The sequence below is a fragment of the Cnephaeus nilssonii genome, assembly GCF_951640355.1.
Source record: "Cnephaeus nilssonii genome assembly, chromosome: 11".
Taxonomy (NCBI): Eukaryota; Metazoa; Chordata; class Mammalia; order Chiroptera; family Vespertilionidae; genus Cnephaeus; species Cnephaeus nilssonii.
The window spans coordinates 26833509-26853457 of record NC_137082.1 but is presented as its reverse complement, the minus strand read 5'-3'; the positions used below and the strand labels follow the sequence as shown (position 1 = coordinate 26853457).

At 40.7% G+C, this 19949-nt stretch overlaps 1 protein-coding gene across 1 annotated transcript in view; it reads right to left on the bottom strand.

Annotated features, from left to right (window-relative positions):
- The window catches only part of HAO1 (hydroxyacid oxidase 1), a gene marked incomplete at its 5' end in the record, with an annotated part of 57288 nt that overhangs the window by 16811 nt on the left and 20528 nt on the right, over positions 1 to 19949 (bottom strand). The window contains 2 exons of the mRNA XM_079783450.1: positions 4668 to 4843; positions 11923 to 12178. Of these exons, the coding sequence (XP_079639576.1) occupies positions 4668 to 4843; positions 11923 to 12178 (432 nt within the window). The remainder of the gene's footprint in view (positions 1 to 4667; positions 4844 to 11922; positions 12179 to 19949) is intronic.

Here is a 19949-nt window from a genome sequence, read left to right as displayed (position 1 = left end):
AACTTTTTTGTAAACTTATCTTGGTCTTTTATGTTTTGACTTTTCTGATATGCCTTATAATGCTAAATTCTCCATTTTTATTTAAAGGAGAAAGGTTGGGGAGTTACTATAGCCTCCTGGACTATTTTGAAAATCACTTTAATTTCTGCCGAGTCTTTGCCTAGAGTAAAAATTCTTTCTTGAAGCATCATGTGGGACAAGGCAAGGAATATTTACTAAGGGACCATTGGACTGTGAATTCCTTATGTGTCAGAATGAGGATAACATCCTGTCATATTACAAATGTTATCCACCCATAGGTTATCCCAGAACCCCAATACATGAACATTTGAAAAATGGTCCTCTAAAGACATAATTTAGAGGGCCCTTATAGCCTTAATATAGTGCAATCCAGTAGAACTTTCTCTGATGTCAATTTTCCAGCTCTGCCCAGTTCCACACAGTAGCTAGTAGCCACATGTAGCTCTTAAGTAATTAGAATGGTGCAGTGTGACTGAGGACCTGGAACTTTACTTTTATTTAACTTTAATTAACTTAGCCATATTTGGCAAGTGGCTGCCATATTGGACAGATCAGCTTTAATGTGTGCCTGATTTTGCTTAGTCTAAGAAAGTGGATTTTAAAAGTCTAGGTGTATACAGAAATCACCTTAAGAAACAATATAAAATACTAGAGGCCCAGTGCACAAATTTGTGCATGGGTGGGTCCCTTGGCTGGCCGGTGATCAGGCCAGCTGGCCTGGGGGAGATTGGCTGTGGAAGCGCACTGACCACCAGGGGGCAGCTCCTGCATTGAGTGTCTGCCCCTGGTGGTCAGTGTGCGTCATATCTACCAGCTGGTCGTCCAGTCACTTAGGCTTTTATAAATATAGATATTTAGAATTGTTGTGGTTTGCTCTGGTAATCTGATTTTGTGTATGCGTCTCAAGCATCAAATCAAAAGTAAAAGCAAAAAGTCAAAATATATGAACTATAATATTTTATGAACCCCATCATTGAGGATGTATGCAGTCCTCTAATTTATACTCAGATGTCTGCCACCATGTAGTTGCAACCTGTGTTTTGAGAAATTGAATATTATCAATAAACAGATCCTCTACAGTATAAAAAAGTGACTAACTGCTTAGGCTTAGTTGTCAGACCACATGGATTTGAATCCCATATCTGCTTGTTATGTAAGTGGCAAGTTACTTCACTTCTTTGCACATCCGTGTTCTGACCCATAAAATGGGGATAATAATCCACATAAGATTGGTTTGTGGATTAAATTAATTGAATGAGTATTTAGAATAACATCAGATAAATACTAACTATTATTATCATCATCCTCTGGTATGGGAAGCATAATTAAAAAGACAAATAGGTAGAGGAATATTTATTTGCTGGATTGCTTTGGCAAGCCTGGGTTTTACTTATAGCAACAAAATTTTTATTTTAGTAAGGATTAAGATTACAAATAGCCTTTCATTTGAAGAAAGTGCTCTTTAAGTAACAGTTTGTTATCTTCTATCATTTTAAGTAATTCCCCATGTTTTTCTAGGCAATGTTGGGAATGTAGGAAATGGCTTCTGGGAAGATAGGATCATGAATGTCTAGGAAAGAAAGGAAGAAAGAAATAAAGAAAGAGAGAGAGAGAGAGAGAGAGAGAGAGAGAGAAAGGAGGGAGGGAGGAAGATTTCAGTGGACATGAGCCTCTTTTGTTAGCAACTTAACCCTTTGCACTTGCTTGCTTTTTTCTCGATTCCTTTATTCTACTTGGGATTTAATTTTTTAAATACCCCAGATTTTACAAAGCACGGCAGTAGAATAAAAAACTGGTTAAACACTGTCCACAGTTTTACATTTTATATTAACCTAGAGAGGAAACAATGTTGCCTTAGTGAGAGGGTCAAAATGTTCTGATTCAGGAAAATGTTCCTGAGTCTTTGATATTTCCATTAATCCTTAGAGCTTACTACTATGGCATTCCATATTTGTTCATTTGTCAGTCACTACCTTAATTGATTGCGAATACAGTGGTCAATAGGGAATAGCAGTGTTTGCTATCTTATTGGTGCATTATTTCTATATGTAATCTAACATACCAAAGTGAAATGTAAATGCTCCAGATTTACCCTCAAGCCCTTGGAGCTTTTGGCACAGGCCTCTCTGTGCTACCTTACAGGAGCTTCGTAAGTAAATTCTAGACACAAGGCAGCGTCTGAAACACAGTCAGGAACATGTGAGTGAATGTTCTTTGAGAGTGTCTTTAAAAACTGTACATAGAAAAAAAGCTAGTTAGAGCACAGTTTCTGCAAAACAAAAAGCCCTTTTGGAAGTGAGACAACCCAGTTTTTAAAAGATTTTTAATAATAAAAAAAACCCTCTAAAACACATTGTTTTTGCTCATAAAGGCATTTGCTCATTAGCATGAGTTCTGGCGAAGACCAAGTCCTGTCTCAAGTACATGTTTGGAGTTTGTGTTGAACTTTTCCAAGGGCAGAGTTTAACCACAGCAAGAGATTACATCTTATTCTCCCATTTGCTTTCCTTAAAAATGCAATTCTTAAGATGATGGTAAGGAGAATGTTTTACTGATATCTTTCCAGTTGCCCATGATTTCATGTGCCTACAAACATAATCTGTGTCTTTCTGGTAAAAGGTCAATCCCTGGGACTCCTGGATGAAAATCTGTGGAAGAATGAACACTAGATTTCCCAGAACCTGCACTGCCGCCCCTGGGACCCCTCCCCGACACCACACTGAGCATATGCAGTTGTTGTCATAGAAATGATTCTTGTTTGTTAATTAAATGAAATAAGTAGTTATAGAGAAATGAGACAATGTAAACCGTACATGTATGAATAGGTTATTTCCTTTCAAATGCCAAAGGTCTCAACTCTTTCTTGCTTTTGAGCTCTCTCTAAAGCAAGAAACTCATAGAGTTTTCATAGATGACTCATATAGTTTTCACTGAGGATTTTATTAAATCAACATCTGAGCTATCTACTATGTGCAAAACATTACAAAAATATGTGGAAGCAAATTACACGATCCACATGGATGAGAATCAAAGAGAGACGATGGTGGTGGTAGTTCTAGGTAACAGAATGAAGTTCCAGAAGCCAAAATACTTTTTAACATAGCACATGATAGTAAAGTCTAAGTCAATAGATTTCCATCATCTCCTAGAGGGCAAAGTTGCAGAAAATGATATATATTTGGAACCTTAAGTTGAAAAGTTAGTTAAAAAATTAAATAGCCTCATTCATCTCATTCTTATATGTGTTCCCTATTTTACATGGACAAATGTGGGACTACTATATACTAAAACGTTATTCTTTCTTGGTGTTTTCAAGCCAGTTGCCCTAGGCCACCCCTGTGATGAGAGTGAATTAAATGCTGGAAACTACACTGATTTTCCAATTCAATTATACCCTCTTACTTATTTCAGGTCAGCCACAGTTATCTCCTGCCGGAGCAATAACAGTTTCTTAAATGTGCTCTGTGACCCCAATTTTGCCACATCCATCCACTAGATCCATTATACAAAATGTGATTTTTCTAAAATGCTAATCTGATGGGGTTGCTTCCCTGATCAACACCCTTAGCAGTTCTCAAACAGCGTCAAGTCTACATTCTCCAACACGGCTTACATGTTTTAGAAATTAGTACTCATAACTGCTTTCTTTTGCCATTAGTTTAGTCTAAGAGTCATTTGACCGAGTATCATAGCAAAACTTAGGCTCTACAGCAGCAGTTCTCAACCTGTGGGTCGTGACCCACAGGTTGAGAACTGCTAGCAGAGTCACCTAAGACCATCGGAAAACACAAATGTTTACATTACGATTCATAACAGTAGAAAAATTACAGTTATGAAGTAGCAACGGAAATAATTTTATGGTTGGAGATCACCACAACATGAGGAACTGTATTAAAGGGTTGCGGCATTAGAAAGTTGAGAACCACTGCTTTATAGGGAGGTGACACGGGATTCACCACACTCTGAAATCAGTTCTCATCATTGTTACGTGGAAGGAACAAGAAAAAAATATTAAGAGGCTCTTACAACAGGTTTGATTATTGGAATATCATCCTTGGTGTCCGGCCAGTGTGACTCTGTGGTTAAGCATAGACCTATGAATCAGGAGGTCATGGTTCAATTCCTGGTCAGGGCACATGTCCAGTTCGGGGTGTGCAGGAAGCAGCTGATCAGTGATTCTCTCTCATCATTCATGTTTTTATCTCTCTCTCCCTCTCGCTTCCTCTCTGAAATCAATAAAAAAAATATATATATATATATATTTTAAATGTCATCCTTGGAGCTTCTCATTGGCCTAAGAGCAACTGTTGCAGCTTACAGCCAAAACAAGACCTTCTATCTAGAGCTTGTCAAGCTCCATGACTTGGTGACAGCTTCAAAAAAAAAAAAAAAAAAAAGGCAACAGTATCCTAATGCTTTAAAATGGGTAACTTCTTGCTTCATCGGAGTCCTGTTCTCTTTCAGTGTATTACCTAAGAATTTGGACATTATATACTCACTAACGTCAAAAGGGAGAATTGAGAGATAGAATGTCTCTTTGGAAGCCCATGTTAATTTTTCCTGATTATTTTCCCTTAAAAATGTCATGATCATATCCACAAAGGATCATAAAATCAGTATGAAGTCAAGTAGAGAAATAAACAAACCTCTCAAAATGCCTTTGGCAACAATTGGCAGCGATGTCAGCCCCCTCAGCCATTTAATATCCTCCCAGCTGATGGATGGGTCTATAGCTTTTGCCACATATGCAGCAAGTCCACTGTTGTCACCAAAATTTTCCTTTGGAGAAAATGCTAAATCGTTGGTTTCAAAATTTTTCATCCTGAAATAAAGAGATATATAAAATGAGAAACTCCTCAAAGATATCTTTACAATGACTCACTCAAAAGAAAAAGAAAAGTTACCCTTCTCAAATCCATTACTTGTTCACTCCTCAACCATCTAAAGCAGTGATTTTCAACCTTTTTCATTTCATGGCACACAAAAGCTAATTACTGAAATTCTGTGGCACACCAAAAAATATATTTTTGTTGATATGACTAAAAAAATTGGTGTAATTTTTATTCATTCACCCTGGACAACTATTGTGTTGGCTGTTGTCATTTTTTTAATTTGACAATCTAAGGGAAAAAAGATCAGTGCTTCTGACTAAATAAATAGTCAGGTATTGCATGTTTTAAAAAATCACCCACTGGCCGAAACCGGTTTGGCTCAGTGGATAGAGCGTCGGCCTGCGGACTGAAAGGTCCCAGGTTCGATTCCGGTCAAGGGCATGTACCTTGGTTGTGGGCACATCCCCAGTAGGGGGTGTGCAAAAGGCAGCTGGTCGATGTTTCTCTCTCATCGATGTTTCTAACTCTCTATCCCTCTCTATCCCTCTCTCTTCCTCACTGTAATAAATCAATAAAATAAAAAAATAAAAAAAATCACCCACTGGTTGAAAATCGCTAATCTATAGGATGGTTGCAATTATATTTTCCCTTTTTTAAATACAGTTTTATTTATTTCAGAGAGGAAGGGAAAGGGAGAGAGAGAGAGAATCACTGATGGCTGCCTCCTACATGCCCCCGACTGGAGTTCGAGCATACAACCCTGCTAGCCAAACTTTTCTTTGGGTAAAAATATAGCTGCACATTGACCTCTGACTTAGTCATAACTCTTTCTTCCCTTGCACTAGTTCTGCCATTGAATATAGAAAGGATCTTGGAGCCATAACTATAACAATTTTATGTAAACCTAGAATTACATAGGCACACTATTTTAAAATTATTTTTAAGAGGATCATAAGATTTCCTTTAATATAAAACTAAGCTTAGTGCTTTTTACATTTTAGTGTACTTTCAGCTAAAATAACTGGTTGGGTAGCTTGGGTGGCATATATTATCAAAGAATATGAACATTCACATCCCACATAACTCTACTCAAGCCATTGGCAAAGTTTTCACGATAAGTATTAAACAGTAAGCTCTATAGTTTCATGGACTTAGGAGGCCCTTATAGATCATTGAAAATTCTAGCTCCATGAGAGGCATACCCATCTACTTGTTGAGCCTTGGTCTGGATTTTAAGGGTAATACTCAAACATCTCTTTTGTAATCAAACGACTAAAGGTTGTACATTTTATAACAGACTTTGGTCTTCCATTGTCATTCTAACTTGAATTAAGCTAACCTTCTGGTCAATAAATATCTCTGTATTATGGAGAGCTATTCCATCACTTAGAAATGATATTAAGTGATATTAAATTCCAAACTTTTAAGTAACATTGGTAATAAGTAAAAGGTCTGGTCTGTAGCAAGACCAGAGAGGAAAAAAAAGAAAAACATCTGTATGTGTATATACTCTACACAGCACTCCACACCCCTCCCAAACAAGCTACAGTGTTTCAGCAGGGGCGGGGTGAAAGGGTGAAATGGATAGGAAAAAACAGAAACATGGATAAAATTATATAAATAACTGTTGTTATTCTTGGACGGTGCAATGCAGATCAACACTTGAATGAATGTTGCCTTACAGAAATTTCAGTGCACAATGAAGCCTTGTTGTTACTCTAAAACGTTGTTCAAAGCCAGAAGCCAAGAAAAAGTTTTCAGATATCTTGACAGAGACCCGCGATGGAGTGTTTTACCAATGGCTCTGAAGAAAACCTCCGTGAATGCTATTTTTATTTGAATTATGACATATACACAAGAAACACTTAAAGTGGCTTCTGATAACCAAAGTATTCCATTTTGTAAGGAAGGAAGGGGGCAACATCAAAATAATAACATGATTACTTATGACTTAATTCTCGAATCCCAATCTATTTAATGACCCAAAGGCAAGGGATAGAATTTCTTCTTTGTAAGGAACTCGTTGTGCCTTGACTGTTCCTCAAATATACTTTTTAATCTAATATAGAAATTATTTTAGCTTTTAGTAAGTTAGCATCATAAAAACAGTAACAACTACTAAAAGAAAGTTAAACATTATTAAATCACCAATGGTAACAGCAGTAATAAATATTGTGGAGAAATATGTGATATTATTTTATTATAGTTATTGATAATATGCCATTAAAGATAAAGCTACATGTCTCCATAGTGGGAAACAAAATAAAAAATAACTATCAGTAGAGCCTATGATATCAACTCAATATGAGAGAGACAGAGATTCATAATACATACAGGAACTGGTACATGACCCCTAGCCTTTAATTCTGTGGTTAGGGAAACACTTATATTGAGAACATAGTCCTGCTAATCTCTTCCTCAGTGTGGCTGGGAAGTTAAAAGAAAGGTTGAAGGAATGGGCTTTAAGTTTGAGCACAAACCTTTGCTCAACTTCTTACTAGTCATGTTTTATTGGGTAAATCTCACATGATCGAATATAGTTCTATTTATTGATTCAGCATTACTTATTGAGCACCTACTGTGTGCCAGTGTTTTAGATGTTTAGGGTAGACCAGTAAATACAACAGTCAAAAATCCCTGGCCACACTGAGTTGATATTCTAGCAAGAAGAGACAGAAAATAAACTATAAATATAATCAATAAGTAATTTATGGAGCAAGTTAGATTATAAGTGCTATAAAAAAATAAATGAAAAGGCCCTGGCAGGGTGGCTCAGTTGGAGAGTTGGAGCATTGTCTCATACACCAAAAGGTTACAGGTTTGTACAGGTTCGATCCCCTCCTCTCTCTCTCTCTCTCTCTCTCTCTCTCTCTCTCTCTCTCTCTCTCTCTCTTTTCTCTCTCTCTCAATTTCTCCCCCTCCTAAAACTCAATTTAAAATAATCTCAGCTGAAGATTTAAATAAATTAATAAATACATTTTAAAAAGTACTGCAGAATAAGAGGTAAGTGAGCTGGTAGAGGGTTGACTTGAAAATAAAATATGGTAATCAAATTTAGTAGCCTCATTGAGAAGCTACCTTGTATAGGAAATGAGCAGATCGGTGTTATTGGATATGCTACTTGTTGCTGCTATAGCAAAAGATCACAAACCTAGAGGCTTTAAAATGACACAAACTTATTATTATATTACAGTTGTGGAGGTCAGAAGTCCAGAATGATTCCCACTAGACTACACTCAGGGTAGGGCCGTTTTCCTTTCAGCGGCTCTAGGGCAGAATCCCTTTCCTTGCCTTTCCCGCTTCTAGAGACCACCTGTGTTCCCTGACCCCAGACGACATCACTCCAACCTCTGCTTCCATCATCACCTCGCCTTCTCTGACTCGGACACTCCTGCCTCCCTCTCATGAAGACCCCTTAGCTGCATTCAGTCTGTGAGATAATCCAGGGTAACCTTCCCATCTCAGAGTCAATTTTGCCATATAAAGTAACAGCTTCACAGGTTCCAAGGATTAGGACATGGACATCTTTGGGAAGTCCTCATGCTGTTTAATACCGTTATATTGTGAATGTTTTTGTAACCAAAGAATTCAGAGGCTATTGGGCCATATACCTAGTCCACCTTCACTAATATTTCTCTCCCCAAAACCTCTCCAAGATCCCTACACATACTATGCCTCTATTCTGATCTCTACTGTTTATATTTATTTTGCTTTCCCAATATAAAGACATGTAGACCCATCCCTGATATAGAAACATAGGAAAAGTGAAGAAGTGAGCAGTGCATTGATTTGGGGGAAGGATATTACAGGCAGAGGGAAGAATCAGTTCTGAGGCCCTAAGGCGCTAGCACGCCTGGTGTGTTGAAGGAAGAGTAGGGTTGCCAGCGTGGCTCAGTGAGTAAGGATGAGGATGCTAGGAGATGAGGTCAGGGAAGTAATGGGGCGCCTGCTCATGTTGGCCTCATAGGCTACTTTTATCGTGAGAAGACCTGTGGCATTCTGATCCTTTTGTGTGTGTGATCTGTTCTGGTTGCTATAATTAATAAATCATTCCGGGGCTTAAGGAAGCATGTCCCCAGGCAAATCACCGAAAGGGTAGGTGTCATGATTTACCTTGAACATAGTCAATGATTGGAAATTCATTTTCTCTTTCATCTGCCTTGGCATTACACCGAAGAGCCAGATCTTTACCCAGAGAAAATGAACTGTCCCCTGGGGTGTGGAGACAGAAAAGGCCCTGCGTCAGAGCCTCTGGCACCAGCCTAGGGAACTGGCTTCACTCCTGGGTTCTTCCAAGAGCAGATGAGTATTCTCCTTACCCTCCCCCCTCACTTTCAGGAACCTCCGTGCCATGCAGAATGTACACACATGCATGTGTTTTGCATATAGACCAAGCAGAGATTACCAAACTCCTGAACTCTGGCCGGTCCCAGATGCCAAGAGTCAGAACCCTCCCCCACCGCGGCAGAGGAAGTAGCAAGGGCTGGAAGGAGCCACTGCTTTACAGACTCATTCTCCTCTGGATTTCCTGCCTCCCTCGCCTGCCAAACCTCACTTCTGCAAAGCCCGGCTTCACCTTCTATGAGTCAGGTCAGCTGCGGAAAGAAACCTGATTTCATATCAGGCTGGAACAGAGGAGCTTTTCGGTTGTATGTGGCCTCAGGCGGAAACCTGGGCCTCCCATTAGTGGGCTCTGCCTTCGACTGCTGAGTGTGGGCCGCTGGGAAGCCAACCAGAGGAGCCGGCCCGCTTGCAGTCCACCAGGACCAGCAAGGCCAGAGGGTGATCTGGGGGTGCGGCACCCAGCCCTGGGGTGTTTCCTGCGTGCTCAGTGATCTGGGCGTATTGCTCACTATTTGATCATCTTCAGATGGGAGATGTGACAAGCACAGGGACAGCTAAAAAGAGCCTTTGTCTCATGGTCTTGTGGGTCATCTGGGCGGGAGCCTGGGAGCAAAGGAAAAGGGGGGGAAGCAATTCCCGCTCCTGACTGAGTGGCGTGGCACCGAAGGAGCAAGACACAGCAGCCAGAAGCAGCAACTGTGTCATCTCCCACTCTAAATACCTTCCACTGTGAACACCTTTTGTTATGCAGAGCGAGAAAGTGCTTCCTGAGCTGCAGAAATAACCCTACTGTTTTTATTATTGTTTTTGTTGTTAGTCATATTAACAGGAGGAGGGAAAAATAGCAAACTCCTTTTGAAATGGCAAAAGGAAAATATTGAGGAATGTTTCCTGTTAGAAGCCTTGAGTGGCATACTAATTTTAGAAAGTCTAAAAAAAATAAGGTAATCAAAACAGAGAAATAATGTGAATACAGATCTCATAGTAGAGAAATTTGAAGCCACCTACTTGCTGATGAATTTGGCCAAACGTAAGAATATGTCAGGGGCCTTTTACTTTTATTTTCTTGGAAAGACAGGGTGTCTGGGTAACCCTGGGTCTGGGAAACAGGAGGCAGGTCTGATGGGAGAGCACTTTCTCCTTCTGTCATTGGCCACTGAAGGTACCACATGCAGACATAATATCCTAAACCAGCTGGAGATTGAGAACATCGCACAGCTAATTTACATAGGGCTCAGCAGCAAGATTTGATGCACAATAGTTTATACCCAGATAGGTACGTACTCAGCAGAGCTAGAGGACAGTTGTGTGACACCCAGGACTGTAGATGGACTTATGTGCTGGTTGCGATACGTCCTATTCTATAACGTATGTGGAATTCCTGGCTTCCAACAGTATTCTTGTCCTTGTATGGAATGCTGATTTGATTTTGAATCTTCGAGATTTGGGAGCTTTTAGAAGGGTTAACGTTAAATGTAGCCAGAGTAAGCAACAGCCCATGTAAAATGAGGTCTAGGATCCAAAGAAGGCATCCTTCGTTGTTTCCTATCCTCCCATGGAGGCTTTGAAATCCCTTCATCAAAATGCCTTCTATTACAACTAATATGTTGATTCCTGTTCAAATGAGTTTAGCCCTGAAGGTTATTAGTCACACATTGCTATGAAAAATCCTTAGAGCAGATTTTGGTGGGAACTCGGGAAGGAAAAAACAAAAGGGAAAAGAGGTCTGTAGTTTAGGGAGGTTGGGGTCTTTCTTAGTAAACTCCACTGAAGTCCCAGCTTTACTAAAGATTATCCTAATTCTAAATTATTACAGGAAAAAAGGACAACTCCCTGTTACTGCACAAGCTGACTGACCTAATGAAAACATCATTGTTCAGCCATAGATTACCAGACACATTGTTCATGCTAATATGAGTGAGTGCACGAATGAATGAACCCATGAATAAGTGAATTAAAGTTCATCTACAATTATATAGGGATATTGAAGCCCTGGCCAGGTGAACTCAGATGGTTAGAGCATCGTCCTGATACACCAAGGTTGCAGGTTCGATCCCAGTCAAGGCATATACAAGAGTCAACCAATGAATGCATAAATGGGTGGAATAACAATCAATCTCTCTCTCTCATTCAAATCAATAAATAAATTTAAAAGAGGGCTATTGCTTAAAGAAGTCGTTGATGAGGGATCAAGCATGTGGCTTCTTTTGTCTCCACTCTTTAAGTTTTCTTTAATCTCCCTAGCCCAGATACAATGAAAAATAAAAGTTACTAGGTGGCTCTGTGATTTCAACAAGACCTAGGATATTGGGATCACAATAAAATTGTATCCTGGGCTATATTAAGTATCATCTATCTATATGGCACTTCATACTTCTCCAAGCCCTTAATGCACTCTGATACATAACTTTATTTGACTTTTATAAGTATATGGGCAATTTCTATCCCTCTTTATAGCTCAAGTATGTGATACACACTAAATGGGTGTGATTTGCTGGAAATTATGGGGATATTTGGCAAGGACACTATCCCTAGAATCCAGACCCTATCAGCCCTAGACAAGATCCCTTTCAACCACACTTAGCGTGCAACATTCTATGAAGAACTAATTCCCCAAGCCACTCACTTGGAAACTAGAGAAAACTTTTGGAACTGGCTCATGGCAAGAGCAAAGAGAATTAGAAAAATATCTCAGGGGCCCAGGAGACCAGAGACCGATGGTTACCTGAGTTGTGGTGGCAGCTTGAACCTGTTTCGCACGTCGTCAAAGCGGTTGCCCAGATAAGGGGTGTCCACTGTCACAAATATGGCCTTGTAGCCCATCCGTTCGGCCCGCCGCACGAGCTGCTTGGTGACTTCACGGTCCTTGTAGATGTACAGCTGCAGCCAGCGAAGCGCCTCGCGACCGGCCTCTGCCACTTCTTCAATGGAGGAGGTGGCCCAGGAACTCAGCATCATGCCGGTTCCCAGTGACCTGCAGGCTGAGGGAGAAAGAAAGAAAGAAAGAAAGAAAGAAAGAAAGAAAGAAAGAAAGAAAGAAAGAAAGAAAGAAAGGAAGGAAGGAAGGAAGGAAGGAAGGAAGGAAGGAAGGAAGGAAGGAAGGAAGGAAGGAAGGAAGGAAAGAAAGAAAGAAAGAAAGAAAGAAAGAAAGAAAGAAAGAAAGAAAGAAAGAAAGAAAGAAAGAAAGAAAGAAAGAAAGATAGATCAAAGCAAGCCTGGTATTTTCCCACTCCAAATACTTCAGTTGTAGCTTAAGGGGTAAAGCATCTACAAGGGCAATTTGGCAAAAAGAAGTCAAATCTTTCAAAAGTTAGAATTATGCATTTTCCCCCACACACTGTGAATTTATCTTGAAGACAAAAATGAGTCATGTAGCCAAAGGTGTGCCAAATTTAAGATAAAAAAGTTGGGGAAAGTCTGACATCTAACCTTAGGGGGTTGGATATAATATAGTTCATATTTAAAATGAAATGTACACTCCATTAAAGGTAATATTTTTGTGATCATTAATTTGGTGTCAACTTGGCTAGGCCATGGTAGCCAGATATTGGCTCAAGCATGCCTGGATGTTGCTGTGAAGTTATTTTTATAGATGAGATTCAAGTTTAAATCAGTATACTTTGAGGAAGGCAAATTACTCTCCATGTGTGGATGGGCCTCATCTAATCAGCTGAAGGCCTTAAGAAAAAGACTGACCCTCCCTGAGGAAGAGGGAATTCTGTCAGCAGTCTTTCTTTAGACTCAAATTGCAACATCAACTTGTCTCGGGATCGCCATCCTGCCAGCTTACCTTAAGGATTTTGGACTTGCCAACCTCCACAAATATATGAGGCAATTCCTTAAATAGTCAGATAGCTAGATGATAGATAGCTAGATAGATAGATATTCCTCTTTCTCTCTCTCTCTCTCTCTCTCTCTCTCTCTCTCTCTCTCTCTCTATATATATATATATATATATATATATATATATATCCTATCTAATAATAGAGTAACATGTAAATTACCATCACTCCGCTACGCCCACGACTGGGCGGCGGAAGGCTGGGGGGCGGGACTCGGGGTGGCCTATCTGGCCATTGAGAGGCACGGATCTGCTGCCACTGAGGGGGGCTACCCTGCTGTTGAGAGGTGCAGGGGGCGGGACTCCCGCCCCCTGCGCCTCTCAACGGCCAGATCCGCGGCCGCTGAGGGGGTCTGCCGCGGACACCCAGCTGCGCCTCTCAACGGCAGGGTAGCCAGGTGTCCGCGGCAGCCCCCCTCAGTGGCCGTTGAGAGGCGCAGGGGGCAGGAGTTCCACCCCCTGTGCCTCTCAACAGCAGGGTAGCCCCCCTCAGCGGCCGTGGACCATCAAAAGTGGGGGAGCTGGGTGCCTGTCTGCTCCGGCACCAGGCCTAGGCCTTTCAGAAGCCTCCGCCGAGCCGGAGGCTTCTGAAAGGCCTGGTGCACCAGCGGACAGGCACCCAGCTCCACCGTGAAAAGCGAAAGCGTGTAGGGGACCCTGCACGTGCATGATTCAATCATGCACTGGGCCTCTAGTATATATATATATATATATATATATATATATATATATATATATATGTATATATATATATATATAATATTTTTCAATTTTAAACTTTTTAAAATTTATCTTTAAAAATTTTGTTAAAGGTATATTCTACCATTTATGTTGCCTTTTAAAACTTAATAAAATACATATACTAGACACCCCAAGTAGAAACAGTATCCTCACATCCCTTTGAGCAAGATATCAAAAAATGAGCAAATAAATGAAAACATTAGATAGATTACTCTAGCTACTTATCTCAGAGAACTTGAAAGAACATAGGTAATAATCCTTGCTCCAAAAATAGGTAGTAAAATTGGGGTCAGCTTTAATGGAGGAGAAACTGACATAATGTTTATATGTCATATACCAAACATGCCAAGAGATAAATAATAAACATAAAAAACTGACTATCTGACCCTGGGTCATTCGACTCATCTGTGTGCCCACCACAGACTAAATGAGAATAAAAGTAGTTGTGCAAGTGACATAGAGGGTGATGATGAGAATCAAGTGACCTGCTGCTTATAAAACAACTTTAAGAGGTTATAAAGTCTCCATGCTTCTCAAACTTTACTGGACAATCCCCCCGGAGTGTGTGCAAAAACACTAATTGTAAAACCTGCCCCCAGCGTTTCTGATTCAATAGGTCTGAAATGGGACCCAAGTACCTGCCTTTGTAACCAGCGCCAGGATGCTGATGTTGCTGGTCCCAGACCACATTTTGATATTTAAGTAGTAGCATTATCATTTGGTGGTAAAATGCTAAGTACAAATGATAATAAAATGGATTTTGTTTTCAACACATGTTACTTTTTCTATGCCTTTTATGGTGTTTCTTATCCCTGTTCTTCAGATCATAGGCCAGATAATGAAGACCTGCGCTGCAGATTATATTGTCTATGTATCACTAATCTGTTCCCTCCAAGTGTTGCTTTGATAATTTCTCTCAGAAGAACTCATGGCTGCAAAATGTTGTCCAACAACCCACATTTTATTGAGTAATAATGCATCTGACCATTGTCTGATCTTTATTAAGATTTGTTAATATGGAGGCGGCTCAGACCATCACTGTTATTTGGAAGGAACACCAGGGGACATTGATTGCTTGGGTCAGAATCCCCTAACCATCAATTTCCCACGAAGAAACTATGTCCTGAAGAGGATGTGACCTAACAAAGGTCACATGGAGATGGGCAGCAGAGCGGGAGAAGAACACAGCATGTCTGGCCACTCCCCAAAGGCAGCTTACTAGAACTCCCAAGTGCCCAAAAGACTTCCCTGGAACCAGCATGGATCAATGTGCCTCCAATCCTTCAGGGCCATGGACAACCAAGGAAGCAGGTTTGCCACATGCCTGAGGGGCGCTACCAAGCTGCCAACTCTGGGAAAGCATGGAAACTCGGAAAACAATGGGTAAGGCCTACTACACTGTAAGAGCAGAGTGTGGCTGCACAGATGGTCCAGCTAATGGACCATCAAATGTTAGGGCACCATTTTGTAGTTTACACAAAGGCATCAGCAGCTCTGCCAATAAAGATCAAAAACACTCAAAAGGAGCCTGACCAGCATGGCTCAATGGTTGTGCATTGACCTATGAACCAGGAGGTCCTGGTTTGATTCCCAGTCAGGGCACATTCCCGGGTTGTGGACTCGATCCCCAGTGTGGGGCATGCATCATTGATGCTTCTATCTCTCTCTCCCTCTCCCTTTCTCTCTGAAATCAATAAAAATATATTTTTTTAAAAACTCAAAAGGATAAGAAATATCTATATATATTCCATACAGATCATTAAAATCCTACAAACCAATGCATCAAAAATATTTACATCCCCTAAACCATCATGCCAGCGCTCACAAATATTTTGCCCAACATCCTTTGGCTTATATGTTCAGAGAAAAGCAAGGCCAGTCCATGCCATCTATTTCCCGAGTCTCTCGGCTCCAATACTAATGCCTCCTGATGTTATTGGTGCTAAGTATTTATTTTCCAATGACTGAATCATAAGAGCTGAAACTTTGAATCAGGGTCCCCTGAAATTCTAAGTTACCTTGTTTCCAGTTGTAGGCAGTCAGTAAATATTTGGTGACTTGATGCATTTAGTGAGACTTCTTCCTGGATGCAGGGGGGACATCAGAGTCTGTGCTGACCTATTAGGAGCTGAGGTTAAGATATTACTCCCAGGGCAGAAGAGCAGCAAAACTTAGAAGGACCCATGCTCCCTGGAGCATGTGTTACTGGTCACTATGATCCCATTCATGTGTGACTATTTGCTGTGATAAAGTAAAATTACTGATGAATTACATCTATTGTTTTCAATGCAGGTTTATGTTAGAATGAGATAAGGGATCCTGAGATTTGGCAAGAACCATTCTGAGAGACTATCATAAATTTACCTGGTTCCACTAAGGACACATCTGAGACTAAGTTGGTACATAACAGAATAACAATTCCGCTTGTTAAAATACTGAAATACTGCCATTCCAATTGGTAAATAACTGTGGCTCTAAAGTAAATAATCCCTCCTCCAGCGTCCCTTCCATGTGCCTTCACTCCAGTCTCTTCCCAAGGAATCCCTGGCGTCCTATCCCCAAGCCAGCAATTTAAAGGACTTGTATGTGTGCATATGAGCAAAACCAGTGGACACAGACAGTAGGGGGGTGAGGGCTTGTGCTTGAGGAAGGGGGTGTCAGGGGAGAGGTCAATGGGGGATAAAAGTAGACTCATGTAATACTTTAAACAATAAAGAACAACAAGAAGAAAAACAAAAGGTTAATGCCTGACAGAGCTGGGGGCATCCAGAGCCCTGTGAGAGTACTAGAGAAGCATCTGAGGTCCTCTTCTTTTTTTTTCCTTTTTCTTTTTTTTAAAATATATTTTTATTGATTTCAGAGAGGAAGGGAGAGGGAGAGAGAGATAGAAACAACAATGTTGAGAGAGAATCATTGATCGGCTGCCTCCTGCACGCCCCCCACTGGGGATCGAGCCCACAACCCAGGCATGTGCCCTGACCTGGAGGTTCTCTTTTGAAAATTGCTGCTTTGGATGATATATTCAGGTTCTACAATGGCCGAGCCTGAGGTTCTCTTTTTATTGGTCAGAGTTTTTTGCTGAACTAGTTGCTAAATATTTCAAATGATCACCTTTGCCTGAGACATACAGATATACCCTTCTAGCTTACATGACTCTTTGGGGGCCAAAAATTACAAGCTTTTCAATTTTATAAATGACCTAGCATAGTGAGACTTTGTTAAGAAATTCTAATTAGAGCTACGATAGCCGGGTGCTTGAAAGCACATATGTTCTTGAAGTTTGTTTTCTCTCCCCGTTCATTTCCACAATGAAACTCTGACCTGCTGCTCTGAAAAGCAGCCACTGTCAGGTTGTATTTGACAAAGGACAGGGGTCAGTTTGCATAGAGTCCTGTTCCCAATGTGAGGGGCAGCAATGGAAGGCTCTGCTGCAAGTGGCACTTTTGCAACTCCTGGCAAAACAGAGACCACATCTGAGGTGACGTTACTAGAAAGGCAAGACCTGGCTCTTGGGCATGATGAAGTCTCTAATGTTGACCCAAGTCTAAAAATCTTGGCTAACACATCCCGGAGGCTACACCATCAAGTAAACATTGATCCCATATGGCAAGACTCCATTTCCTTATTTTCCTTACTTCCACTCACCCCTCTACTATTATCCCTAACATATATCTTTAAGGGTATACACCTACATTTTTAATGCTTTAGGTCAGCGACTTTCAACCTTTTTCATCTCATGACATACATAAACTAATTACTAAAATTCTGCGGCACACCAAAAAATATGTTATATGTTTTTGTCTATCTGACCAAAAAAAAAAAAAGGTATAATTTTGATTCATTTGTACCAGGCGGCTATTGTTGTGTTGGATGTTGTCCTTTTTTATTTAACAGTCTAAGGGAAAAGAGGTCAGTGCCCCTGACTATAAATAGTCAGGTATTACACATTTAAACATTTTTGTGGCACACCGGTTGAAAATTGCTGCTATTAATGATATATTCAAATGGTTCATATTTGACATTTCTTTCTCTTCTTTATGTAGAGGTATCAGTAATACATTATGCCATTGCTATAGGAAAATGCTTTAACACACTCACTAAAAGAGACACTAGTAAGTTACCAGGCATTGAAGCATCAAAGACAAGGACAAAAGCATCGAAGATTTTATATATATAAAACCTAGGAAGTAACATCTATATTCCCAGAGAGACAACAAGACATAATGGATTGAGAGTCAGAGGCCTGGGCTACTGTCCCAGCCTTGCCATCCACCAGACACATGCCATCTGCAAAATAACTATGACCATAGCTGCTGCCCTGTCCTCTCATAGGATTGCTGGCAAGTCCACTGAGACCATGTCTACGGACATTTTCTGTGTAAACGCTGAAGCCATGTGTTGTTAAGGGTTCGTGAGGGAATGCCTAACACTATTTGGGAAAAGAAGTCCTACATAGCTTTCAAAAGTTTCCTCATCTTGCCAAGGACCTGGGTTTCTCAACATCATTATTCAACATCTCCACACTCAGCTTTCCTCTGCGATGGTTTCCATGCTTAAGACACCCAATCCTCTTTTCTCTTGCACATATGGTGTCAAAGGCTCGCCACCCTAAGGAAGAACACTCTTAAAAGACAGGAATATTCTCCAGGCCAAGGGGCTACCTGCTAGGTCCTCTGTAGGGAGAGAATGTCAAAGGAGATAATTCCTACATTCCCAGGGTGCACTTCACTTTGAAAAGCCAGGGACAAAACAACTGCAAATACTACTGAGGGGCAGCAGAATCAGGGACCCCCCCACCCCACCCCTACCTTTTATCTGTCCACAGACTTCCGTGGCGGGCACTGCAGAGTAGATCTAAAGGGCTGTAGTATTTACATAGTCCAGCCATCAAACAATAATACCTGGAAGAAATGTGTGTGTTTTTAAATTTTCACTACATTCTTCTGTTTCTCTGCTCTTTCATTTCCCTGCTGGGGCACTTACATTCTGCAGGTGTTTGGTGATGGCGACACTGGGAAGCCTGCAACCAAAGTACGTGCCCTTCATGGAGGCCACGGGGGCGTAGGCGACCAAGGAGACAGAACTAAACCTCACATCACCCTGCTTGGCGCGGGAGGATGGCTGGTTAGCCAGAGACAGGTAAGATTCCTCAGGGAAGGAACAACCTAAGACAGGCACAGTCACAAAGGGGCCATCAGGAGAGAACTTGGGGGTCAACAGAGGTGGGGCATAGACCTTCACCCCCCCAAGTTTGCAGGGGCCTGAACCCTCACCCCTGCTGAAGGAGATCTCCTGCCCCCATGGCTGCTTTGCTTCCCATGCCCAGCTCAAATCGGGACCCAGGTAACAGAGACTTGGCCGACAGCAGATGCCCTCTCACTGCAATAAGACTTGATGGAGATATCTTGCACCCGTGATGCGGGGAACTGGGGTCTTTGATATCTAAATCCAGTCTAGCACCAGGAATGCTCAGGGCCTACTCAAGAAGGCAAATAATCATCTCCACTAATATTTACAAGGGTAAAATAAGATGGTTGTTAGAGTATTAAATTTGACAGTAAAATAGTCAAGTTTTCAGACTAATTTAAATTGGCTAATCGAAATAAGCGAATGTTCTAGAAAAATCAATTGTACTGGACAAAAAAGCTGTTCCTAAAGTGTTAACTAAAATTTTTATTGGTAGTTCATCTCATGGTAAAATTGCATAACATATAATGAACCTAAAGCAGTCACATTTTAGTGCAAAAAAGTAAAATTTAAAAGCTATCAAGATTACAGCATAAAATTTCCAAAAGCCTCCTAATATTTAAACCAAAAAAGGGGGGATAGTAGAAGAATATCATGTAAGGAAAAATATCCTGTAAATAAATTACATCTAGAAAATTTTTACTTTAGAAAATTAACTTTCAATTGTAATGCTAACAGCAAGACACCCAGGTAAAGCATACATGGTGTCAAAACAAGCCAAAGGAAAATCGTTTGGGCACAAAATGAAAAAGGGTCGCAAGCCAAATTTATAGAAAAGCTTCCTTTATTAACTTTTGGTCGAGAATATGTTTGTATATTTTCAGAAAACAACTCCGAGACCATGTGGATTCCTGCAACAGAGAGGAATTGACAGGAGTGCTCCAGCCATGAAGACAGAAGAGAAACAGTCCAGAGATGGAAGA